This window comes from Suncus etruscus, chromosome 9 (genome assembly GCF_024139225.1).
Source record: "Suncus etruscus isolate mSunEtr1 chromosome 9, mSunEtr1.pri.cur, whole genome shotgun sequence".
Classification (NCBI taxonomy): Eukaryota; Metazoa; Chordata; class Mammalia; order Eulipotyphla; family Soricidae; genus Suncus; species Suncus etruscus.
The window spans coordinates 53,203,324-53,215,753 of record NC_064856.1 but is presented as its reverse complement, the minus strand read 5'-3'; the positions used below and the strand labels follow the sequence as shown (position 1 = coordinate 53,215,753).

Here is a 12,430-nt window from a genome sequence, read left to right as displayed (position 1 = left end):
CACAAGGTAGCAGTAAAGTATATGTACTCTTATACATATATATGTATATACATATATATACATATATATGCAGATATATAAGTAGAAAGATATTTAATCCAAGGACTAAAGTGTGTTTAGTAAAGATTTTTAAAGCTTGACTGAAGAATATATTATATGATAAATGCTGCATTTTAAATATTTTGATCATTTAAAATATTTCTATACTTTATTGCAATAATGTTTCTTTTAAATTATTGCAAATTTATTAACTTGTATCAACTGTTATTACCTAAAATGTCTACTGATAAATATTGCTTTCACCTCATTACATATTCATTGTCTCATACTTTTTGAAGACCCATAAATGTTGCCCTAACAATTGATGAAGTATTAAAAATTGGATTCAAAGAAAGAAAATTCAGCATAGTGCAAAATATAGATGACTGCTGAAAACACTATTTTTAGTGAAGTAATAAATTACAAAATATAAGTATTTCTTTTCTAATGTATTTTAGCTTTAATTTAGAAATATAGGGGCCGGGTAGGTGGCGCTGGAGGTAAGGTGTCTGCCTTGCAAGCGCTAGCCAAGGAAGGACCGCGGTTCGATCCCCCGGCGTCCCATATGGTCCTCCCAAGCCAGAGGCGATTTCTGAGCATATAGCCAGGAGTAACCCCTGAGCGTCAAACGGGTGTGGCCCAAAAACCAAAAAAAAAAAAAAAAAAAGAAATATAGACACTTCTGGGGTCAGAGCTATAATGCAGCAATAGGGTGTTTGCCTTGCACACAATTGACCTGGACGAACATCGGTTAGATGCCCTGCATCCCATATGGTACCCGAGCCAGGAACAATTTCTGAGTGCATAGCCAGAAGTAATCCCTGAATATTACCAGGTGTCGACCAAAACCAAAACCAAAAAATAGAGACACATTTTTATAAGTCTTTTCAAAATTACTAAAATTTCCTATGTACCATGATGTTTTTTACTTCTTATTATTCATGTCTTTTAAATATGTGATTTTTTTCTTAGTCATTTATATAGTACATATTTAAAATTGATAGATACATTTAGTAACTAATTATCTTAGTGCAACTTTAGATATAATGGAGATAAACATTGTATAAAATATCAAAATGTGAAAATCATATTGACATATTTATTAAACATTCAAGAATAAAAGAGTAAAAACTGTAATAAAAATTCCTGATTCTTATGGAGAGAAAGAATAGCATAACACTTTATAATGAATTGACATTTCTCCTACAAATACAAGATTTATTTACAGAATTTTGTTTAACAAATATTGTTTATTACTTCTACAGGAATTGTGAATTATGAGACATACCTTACAAGTCCATGACACATGGAGAGCATAAGTAACATAACATTTTCAACTTTCTTGCTGACTGGCATTCCTGGCCTAGAGTCTGTCCATGCCTGGATCTCCATTCCTTTCTGTTGTCTTTATGCCATCGCTGTCTCTGGGAACAGCATGATCCTCTTTGTCATCATTGTTCAACAGAGTCTCCATGAGCCTATGTACTACTTCCTCTCCATGTTGTCAACCATGGATTTGGGCTTAACAGTTTCTACAATGTCAACAACATTAGCTATACTATGGTTTAATGCAAGGGAAATCAGTCTTGATTCCTGTATTACTCAAATGTTTTTCCTTCATGGATTTACTGCAATGGAATCTGGAGTACTGGTTGCTATGGCCTTTGACCGCTATGTGGCTATATGTAACCCTCTGAGGTATACTATAATTCTCACCAATTCCAGAATCATTCAGTTGTGTCTAATAATTATAATACGCACTGTCTTTTTAATTGGAACAGTACTGGTGCTACTGAAGCCCCTTTCTTTTTGTAGAACAAATGTTCTTATCCACTCCTACTGTTATCACCCAGATGTGCTTAAATTATCATGTTCAGATACTAGGACCAATAGTATCTTTGGGTTATTTGGACTTGCCCTGACAACAGGGATAGATATACCAAGTATTATTGCCTCTTATATTTTGATCATCCGCTCTGTTCTCAGTATTGCTTCTCCTGAAGAACGACACAAGGCCTTTAGCACCTGTGTCTCCCACATTGGAGCAGTTGCTATTTTCTACATCCCCTTGATGAGTTTGTCATTGGTACATCGGTATAGTCATTCAGCACCCAAAGTAGTTCATTCAATGATGGCCAATATATACCTTATTTTGCCTCCAGTGCTCAACCCTATTATATATAGTGTAAAAACTAAACAGATTCGCAAAGCTATTCTCCGTCTTCTTCTTACAAATAAGCAAAAATAATTACATTATATTTGAAGGAAACTTTAGGGGTAAGGTCTCCTTGTACTCAGGCCAAACGTTTTTCCTTTCCATGACCCCATACCTTGGTGGGCTCATGCAAATGATAATTGCCACTCTAACATTGTTTATACAGTCCTCCTTTGACTCTAAACCTTTAAGAAATCACTAGTAAAAATATCTGAAACTGCAACATTAGTGTTAACATATATGCTTTTAGTTAAACTAGCATTCTGGGGGATAAAGGAAGAAGAAAGGGATATATGCTTGGGAACAGGGATGAACGGAGGACAACACTGGGGGTGATGGATATTCCCCTGATTCAATGTTAATATGTACCTAAAATACTACTTTGAAAGATATGTAAGTCATTATGATAAAAATTGTGTTTTATTTAGAAATGATCTTTGACTTACATGTATTATTATATTATATTAATTATATGTTATGGTATGTTACTATATTATGCTATGTCAGTTTACCTCAATATGTTAATCAATTTTGTGTCTTGAATAAATTTCTACAATAAAAATAAATAAATAAAGCACTGATAAAAAGTGATTTTCAGTGTACAGAAAAAGCCCCTATAGTTAACTATATCATTAAATTTTGAAACATTGGTAAAGTCTATGAAATTGAATATTAGGAATTTGGGGCAAGAAGATCATAAACTTTTGGATAATATCCTGTCACAACCTATTGAATTCTGTGAACCAATCTAAAAATATAATTATAAAGTCTCATAAAATATTGGGAAGGAAGAGGCTCATTAGTAGTCACTTAAGGATAGTGGGGATGCTCTTGGGCTTTTGGTATTTGTGAAGAAATTTTACTTTTTAATCAAAACCATAAGCATCAACACTATCATAATCTCCTTAACAAGATCCATAGAAATAAAAATTCTAAATATTTAAAAAGTTATAAAATTTTATAAAGTATTTACATGTTATTCTAAACCAACCAACCAACTATTCAAAGTAAAGTTAACCAAACTATTACATAATTATCTATTATTTTGTCTACTGAAAAGGAACTTACAGTACTAACTATATCAAAGTATGAAGTATACAAAGCTTAAAACTGTTGGGACTGGAGAGATAGCACAGTGGTAGGGAGTTTGCCTTGCAAGTAGCCCACCCAAGACCAATGATGGTTCTAATCCCAGCATCCCATATGGTCCCCTGTGCCTGCCAGGAGCGATTTCTTTTTTTTTTTAAGTCAGTCAAATTGAGCAGTAGGGGGGGGGGTTATATACCAACTTTTGTGATACTAATGTTAATAAGTTCTGATAAACCACTACCATCGGCCCAGCCTAACCAGGAGCGATTTCTGAGTACAGAGTCAGGAGTAAACCCCTGAGCGCAGCGGGTGTGACCCAAAACCCAAAACCAAAAAAAAAAAAAAAGAACCTGTTGAATACTATGTTAGAGAATGTCATAAGAAATAAAGTGGAGGGGCCGGCGACGTGACACTAGAGGTAAGGTGTCTGTCTGCCTTGCGAGCACTAGCCAAGGAAGGACCTTGGTTCGATCCCCCGGCTTCCCATATAGATTAGTACAGGGAAGAAAATAAGCTAAATAGGGGAAACTAAGAAAGAAATAAGAAATTTGCTTGTAAATGGATTGATACGGAGACTATTATACTCATTGAAATGAGTCAGTGAAAGGGATTGACAAAGAATAATCTCGCTCATATTTTTGGAATAAGAAAACTAAAAGAAACTAGGGTAATAATAACCAGAGACAATAGAAATGAGGGCCAAGATGACCAGTTTATGGTAAAAGCTTGCCACAAAGAGCAGTGAGGAAAATAATATGAACACTTAGAAAACTAGGATTGAACTTCAATACAACCCATCAAATTTAATTCTTGACATCTCTCCCAAGGGCTAATACTTCCATTCAAAAAATATACTGGTGCACCTATGTTCATTGTAGCACTATTCACAGTAGTTAAATTTTGGAAATAGGCAAATGTCTCAGGACAAATGACTGCAGAAAAAAAAACTATGCTATATATACCTACTACATTGTTTTTGTTCTTTTTAATGTTCTTTTTTATTTAAAGCATTGTGATTTAAAAGTTATTTATGGTTAAATTTTAGACATAGAATGTTTCAGCACCAACTCCACCACCACTGTCAGTCTCCTACCACTTCCCAAAGTTCATCCCATCACACACACACACACACACACACACACACACACACACACACACACACACTTTAAGCCTGCTGGTGTGTTTTTAAGTTTGTTTGTTAAAATTTTTGTCTCATGATTTTATTGTTGTTCACTCTTACTTGAGTATTTAGGTTTTTTCCTTCATTAACAACACCAATGCACCTGAGTTTCCTTGGACCCTCTCCCCAGTCATTCCATTTAATATACCACATATACTCGAGTATAAGCCGACCTGAGTATAAACCGACCCCCTAATTTTACCCTAAAAACTGGGAAGAGTTAGTGACTTGAGTATAAGCCGAGGTGGAAAATGCAGCAAGTCACTGGTAAATTTCAAAAATAAAAATTTATACCCAAAACAATTACAATAATTGAGGAATCAGTAGGTTAAATGTTTTAAATATTTATTGCTAAAGAAAAACAGTAAACTAGCAACAATAACTTTAAAACTTTAAAAACCATAACTTAACAGGTAATCAAAGCTGAAACACAAAGGTCAAAATCCTTCAAAACTGGATTCCTCTTCATCATCATGTGCATGTCCAAAGAGAGCTTCAGTTGTATCTGATGTGAGGGTATAAGCATAGACATTGTCATCATCACTGAGTTTGCAGATATCATCATCACTGCTCTTGGTTTCATACAAAGTGCAGAATATTGTGGGTTAAATAGTTCAGTGGCATAAAGTTAAGCTCAGCTGCCTACCTCTTCAGCTTAGCCATGACTTGTGGACTGATCTGAAGCACCACCTCCTCCAGCAGACGGCAGAAGACGACTGGAGACTATGTGCATTTTTGTTTGTTTGTTTTTGGGTCACACCCGCAGCGCTCAGGGGTTATTCCTGGCTCTGTGCTCAAAAATTGCTCCTGGCAGGCTGGTGGGGGGACCATGGGATGCCGGGATTCGAACCACCATCTGTCCTAGTCAGCTGCATGCATGCATCAGCTGCATGTAGGGCTAATGCCCTACCACTGTGCTATCTCTCTGGCCCCAACTATGTGCATTTGATTAGATGAGCTCACACAGAATCAAATAACCTGTATGGCCAGAGTATAAGCCGAGTTAGGGTTTTTCGGCACAAATTTTGTGCCAAAAAACCTGGCTTATACTCGAGTATATAGATACAACATATTCAAAACTGAAATATTGAGTTCTATATCTAATTATCTATTCTAAATATTTAATCTAATGGATTTTAAAACTATCAGCATGGGACCCGAGAGAAAGCATGGAGGTTAGGCATTCCCATATGGACCCTGAGCCTGCCAGGAGTGATTTCTGGACATAGAGCCAAAAGTAACCCCTGAGCGCTGCCGGGTGTGACCCAGAAAACAAAACAAAACAAAACAAAAACAAAAATAACAAAAATAAACTAACAGCACAATCAATTATAATAATCAAAATATACAATGGTGATAGATGTATTTCTCAAAATTCTAAAGTTAAAATGATTATAAATTTGCCTAATATCCTTAATTATGAATGCAAAAAAATTAGAATAGTTTTCAGAAATATCTCTTTTTCTGATTTTGATAATGTGCCAACTAATAAAACAGTTATCTTTATAATTTTATAAACAATATTATTTATTATTTCTATAGGAATTGAAAAGTATGAGAACATATGCTAGAATCAATGATACATTAGGAGCCTATATAAATTGGCATATAAGTTTCCCATTTTTATTGACCTTATTAGAATAACTCAACATTTATCCATAATAGTCAAGTATATTATAAAACTTGAGCTCATATCAAATTTTGATATGATATGAGCCCATATCATAATGCTATATTTCTTAGGTAAACGATAAAGACTTGCTATCAACATGTGATTATACTCATCCTATTAGTCATTATGGTACTATCTGAATAAGGGATGAAGACTTGAATGAATAATTTATTTTCTCTTTATGACACTAAAATTATCCTAGCAAATATTGGTTTGCTATTTTACCACAAGCAAGTCAATAATAGAGAAACAGTTACATCGATCCCAGTAAACTCCATTAATTAGAACAATGTCTAAAAGTTTTTCATTTAAATAGATTATATTATTTACTTTGGTTTACATTATATGTAAACCATTATATGTAAATGTAATCATTTATGCTTAATTTTGTAGATTAAAATCCTTTTGAGACTTCATCATCTTATCCTATATTTATAAATGGAGGATAGGGATTTCATAATTTTTTCTTTTTCCCCAAAGAGTTAAATAACTGTTAATTTTCCCTATAGCTCAAATGTCCCTACTATAAATTCTTTGACTTCAGACTACAATCTGTTCTCTCTTTGCTGTTGAATACAAAGAAGCCTCCTCTATCCACATTATGATGGTAAGAAGATAAAACAAGATTCTCCTTAGGTGATTTCACATTTTTATTGTTAAGAGGTTAACAGTGAAATGAGTTTCCATTATGGCCTAATCTATCCTAAGGATTCAATATCACCCTGATAACTAAACCAAAGAAAGTAAAGCCAAAATAAAGTATATCAAAATTGTAAATAAAATGGTAAGATAAATGTCTACTTTTTATTCTCATGAAAAAGTATATTATTTTTAAGCTTTATATAAAAATACAATATTGAATTTTTATTTTAATATTTTAAGTATTTCTAGATTTTAGTTGAAAAATGTATGTTTATTACTTTGAATTATTTTTACATTTAAATCAGAGATAGAATATAATGGTTAAGACACTTGCCTTAGAAAAAAGAAGACTCTTGCCTTGCATAAAATAGACTCCAGGTTGATTCTTGACACATATGGTCTCCCAAGCACCTTAAGAAGTGATCCTTTAGTACAGAGCAAGGAAGGTCTGGGCATAGCCAGATTTGGCCCAAGTCCTAAATTACTTTTAATTTCTGACTACTGAATACTTCATTATATTTATAATACTATGTAAATTCACTCATTAGTACATACTAATTATACTGAACATCTTTGCTTAACTTCAGATCATATTCACAACTTCAGGCTCTTGACAGTAAATAATTTCTTCCTTACAATTCTCAGTACTAATTATAGGTCTTGGCTAAAAAATAAGAAAATTGTTACAAAAACTGCAAATGGATGAAGCCTGAAGACATCATTAATTATAGAAGAATAAATATTTCATCTCAACTATATCATTAACATTGGTTTATAAAAATATGAATTTTTGTAAGACTTTTCAAGGTTGCTTAAGTTCACTTTTATCTTAGAGTTTTTCTTATATTTCTAAAACGACTACTCTAAGTAGAGCTGAGCCAGGTACAGGTTTCTGATGTTCAAGAACCCACTGACCACATAAGGGGTAGTAGAGGGGACATGTAGCAATTGAGTACCTCTATAGACTTTTATAATCTGCTTTAATCGTGTACTATTTCCTTCTTTCTTTTAATAATTTTTTTAAAAAAGCTAGTTTTATAAAATAAAAAAAATTACATACTAACACTTCTTAATCTTCAATTCCTTGCTCAAGGCACTGTAGCAGTTTCTCAGCTTTCATTGATTAACCTAACCTGTTATTTTTTTGGTCTTTATATAGTCACAGAATATTTCATTTTTTTAAGTTTTAATAGACAGACTTGACCATAAGGTAATGCTACATCATTGTTTTGAAAAATTTAATCCTTACTCCTTGTTATCTTGGTTTTATTGTTTTCTATTATACAATACAATCTACAAGCTTGTTTTTAGGTAATGAATGGAAAAGATTTTAATATTTTCTAATAAATTCAATAAAGTTATATTTTCACTGGATTATTTTTGGAAATAACTAATTCTAGTCACCCCTAACATAAAATGATACTTTAACAATAATGTGTTATAAATAAATGTAACTCCAGAATTTTTTTAGATTTACACAAAGAATCTGCATACTACAGATTAATATATTTAGTTACTTCTAATTATGTAAAATGAACTCAAAATATAATTTCGTTTTAGGCTTTCAAAAATATTCTAATCTCTGAGCAATAGAGGGTGTGCCCCTAAACAATAACAACAAAATGTTCTAATCTAATAAATATTTGTATCCTATCACTATAAAAATAATACTAAAACAAAGAAATTCATTGTATACATATAGTTTCAGAACTTGAGTAAAAAGTTAAATAATATTTTTTGAATATTGATTAAGACTGAAGAAAATTGTTATACTTTAAGTGTTTTCTCAATAATTCATTATTTTTATGAACTTATATATTTATGCTAGAAACAAAATACAAAGTTTAACAATGTCATTTATCATTCCTGTAGGAAATGAGCATGATGAGGACGTTTGCTACAAATTCAAAACACATAAAGATCCTAAGTAACATAACATCTACATTTCCAACTTTCTTGCTGACTGGCATTCCTGGCTTAGAGTCTGCCCATGCCTGGATCTCCATTCCCTTCTCTTGTCTTTATGTCATTGCTCTCTCTGGGAACAGCATGATCCTATTTGTCATCATAACTCAGCAGAGCCTCCACGAACCGATGTATTATTTCCTCTCCATGTTGTCAGTCACAGACTTAGGCTTGACTGTATCTACAATGTCAACAACTTTAGCTGTTCTCTGGTTTAATGCAAGAGAAATCAGTCTTGATTCCTGCCTTATTCAAATGTTTTTCCTCCATGGATTTACTGTCATGGAATCTGGGGTATTGATGGCTATGGCCTTTGACCGCTATGTGGCTATATGTAACCCTCTGAGGTATACTACAATTCTCACCAATTCCAGAATTTTTCAGCTGGGTCTAGTAATGACTATACGCACTGTAGTGTTAATTGTTACCATAATTGTACTGCTTAAGCCCCTTTCTTTCTGTAGAATAAATGTCCTTTCCCACTCTTACTGCTATCATCCAGACATTCTTAAATTATCATGTTCAGATACTAGGGCCAATAGTATCTTTGGATTAATTGCCCTTGTCTTGACAACTGGGATAGATACTCCAAGTATTGTTGTCTCTTATATTTTGATCATCCGCTCTGTTCTCAGTATTGCTTCTCCTGAAGAACGACACAAGGCCTTTAGCACCTGTGTCTCCCACATTGGAGCAGTTGCTATTTTCTACATCCCCATGACAACCCTGTCCCTGGTGCATCGCTATGGTCATTCAGTCCCCAAAGTGGTTCATTCCATGATGGCCAATATATACCTTATTTTGCCTCCAGTTCTCAACCCTATCATTTATAGTGTAAAAACTAAACAGATTCGCAAAGCTATCTTCAGTCTTCTTACAAATAAATAGAGATCATTACATGCTCAAAAATAAACAAATAAGCAAACAAGTAATAATTTATACAAAAGTTTTCTCTGTAGAAAATAAATCATAGTAACTGACCATCAGCAAATTTTAGAGGACTAAAAATATTCATGAAGTTGAATATTAAGGAATTTTGATATCTTAAACTTTTTCTACTGGTGGTCCTTTGGACTCTATTAAAATTCATGAACTATTATAACAGAAAACACACTCAGCGTTCTTATAAAATTTTCTAGTTTTAGTCAATGTTATGAAGTATTTACTATACTCTTTTTGGGGGGCGGGCCACACCCAGCGACTCTCAGGAGTTACTCCTGGCTATGCACTCAGAAATCGCTCATGGCTTGGGGGACCTATGGGGCACTGGAGGATTGAACCAGTTCATCCTAGGTTAGCATGTGCAAAGCAAATGCCCTACCACTTGCTCCACTGCTATGGCCCCCTTTACTATTTTTTTTAAACAACCAGCCATCCAACGTTAGAAAGTCATGATGTTCAGTCTGTAAGGATTTGGAAATAATTGTCCAATGTATGACTCTGAGTTGAGGAATAACTTCTGTTGGGCTTAGGGGATGAGGAAGGGTACCAAATCGAAGCCAGGAATCAAACCTAGACTGGCTGCATGCAAGAAAAATGCCCTAGCCACTGTACTATTGCTTTGATATCTCTAGATAAATTCTATTCAAATCTTCCTATTAAAAAAAATCCTGCATCCAAGTCTTACTTCAAATGTGGTAAATCCAATTCCATTCTAATTTTATAATAAAAAGAAATGTCATCACTCTGCTGTAATCAGTCTGTTGATGCATGAGATTATTTCTGATAATAAGCATGAGATAATTAATATTCACCTCTTTTAATAATGATCTGATTATCACTGACAGTATATATTTCTGTTTAAATTTACGCTTGATAAAAAATAAACATTTTTCTCTGTGCTTACTCTTTCAAATATTTAATATCATGTAATATATTTTCTTCAATAGTAATGATCTTAACAAGCATGAGGTGATACTTTATTGTGCTTCCTTTTAACATATTTTGTGTAGATCTTAACTTTATTATTAATAATTGCATACTACATAAATATTGCATACTAAAGTTTTCTCGGAGGGTATATATTCTGTATATATTCTGAAATTCTGTTTACATAGAGTAAATAATAAAAAGTGGAAGAAAGTTTGGGAAATTATTAATATGTTTATATCTTCAATGGTTACATGGTTTTATGGTTGCATGTTTGACCCTAAATTGTCAACATTTTCACCTACAAAATACAGTTTTTATATGCATATCATTCTCCCATAAAGTATTTTTAAAGATATTTATTAAGTATTAGTAAACTCAATAAATTAGTCAATAAATAATTATTCGTCTGTCAAATATACAGATTTATATTCCATTTCAATTAAACACAATTCACTTCTCCACATAATAAATCTACTGTACTCAATTAGTGAACAATAAACTACTTACTTTTAGTCATAAAATTATTTTAATTTTAATTTTATGTAATTTTATATAATATATTAAAATAATTTATTAAAGAAAGACAACATAGATTACCAATGAGTTCCCATCTATAAGAACTAAAGTATAAATAACTTAGATACTTAAGTTTTAAGTAAAAGTAAATGTTGATTCTGGGTTACCATTTTTATGAACTATATATTTAGCCAAATGTTAGCTAATAATTTAACTACCAACCAAATAGGTTTAATAGAAAGACTTACATCACTCATTAATTTAGTCTTTAACTGCATTTTAGGATACATCTTCAGGAATGAAGAATAGGTCTTTTAACTATAAACAAATACCTGTGTTATTCAGTGAATGGTCAAGTAAATTTTAAATGTTTATTTTTGCTTTAACAAATAATTGTTTAACAAATAATTCACAATCATTATTAAATTATTGTCAATAAAATTAACAATAATAATTACTCTCCTAACTGAGAGTAAATAAAAATGTAATGACAATTAGTTGGAAAGCAGGCCAGAAGTAGTACCAGTCCATGGTAGGAAGCTTGCCATAAATAGTGGAGCAGTGTAGAAAAATGACCACTATGACCATGATAGTTGGAACTGATCACTCTGGACAAAACAAAGTGCTAAAGGGAATAAAGTGATATGCATATTACATACTCATCCTTTAACAATAGTACAAGCCACAGTGTCTTCATTCTATACACAAGGATTCCAGAACTTAATTATCTTATATATGCAAATTACACCATTTTACCAGCATCTTAATTTTCAGCCATCCCATATCTACAAAGGCATCCTATATGTTTAAAATAATTTTATTTAGTTAAACAATTGTGATTTAAAATGATTTATAGTTGAGTTTTAGGCAGATAATATTTTATCACCAGTGTCAACTTCCCTCCACCTTCACTCCTCTCTCTCCCCCTGCCTACACTTTTTGTTTGTTTTGTTATGTTTTGTTTTGTTTTGGGGTCAAACCTGGTGTTGCTCAGGGGTTACTCCTATGAGCTCAGAAATCTCTCCTGTTTTGGGGGACTATATGGGATGCTGAGGATCTAACCAAGGTCTGTCCTAGGTCAGTCGAATGCAAGGCAAACGCCCTACCACTGTGCTATCGCTCCAACCCCTACCACTTTTTTAAATTTATTTATTTAAAGAAAACATGTCACACAGTTAACATAACTGATCATAACATTTGTTTCAGGATTACAGAAAGCAAAGTTACTAAAAAATAGAAA

At 32.8% G+C, this 12,430-nt stretch overlaps 2 protein-coding genes across 2 annotated transcripts; both read left to right on the top strand.

Annotated features, from left to right (window-relative positions):
• The first annotated feature begins 1,345 nt into the window (after nucleotides 1-1,345).
• Nucleotides 1,346-2,287, top strand: LOC126018251 (olfactory receptor 51F1-like). The gene has a single exon (XM_049780395.1). It carries the CDS (start codon nucleotides 1,346-1,348, stop codon nucleotides 2,285-2,287), a length of 942 nt encoding a protein of 313 aa, XP_049636352.1.
• A 6,434-nt stretch (nucleotides 2,288-8,721) lies between these two features.
• On the top strand, nucleotides 8,722-10,460 carry LOC126018444 (olfactory receptor 51F1-like). Its single transcript, XM_049780579.1, has 2 exons — nucleotides 8,722-9,668; nucleotides 10,406-10,460. The coding sequence occupies exons 1-2, from the start codon at nucleotides 8,722-8,724 to the stop codon at nucleotides 10,458-10,460; spliced, it is 1,002 nt and encodes a 333-aa protein (XP_049636536.1).
• The last annotated feature ends 1,970 nt before the right edge of the window (nucleotides 10,461-12,430 follow it).

Bases quoted from the DNA above. Each gene is read 5' to 3' on its own strand.
- LOC126018251 (XM_049780395.1), top strand. From the start codon at position 1,346: ATGGAGAGCATAAGTAACATAACATTTTCAACTTTCTTGCTGACTGGC.
- LOC126018444 (XM_049780579.1), top strand. From the start codon at position 8,722: ATGAGGACGTTTGCTACAAATTCAAAACACATAAAGATCCTAAGTAAC. The intron at 9,669-10,405 runs CAGTCTTCTTAC...CTTCCTATTAAA, and splicing joins CAGATTCGCAAAGCTATCTT to AAAAATCCTGCATCCAAGTC.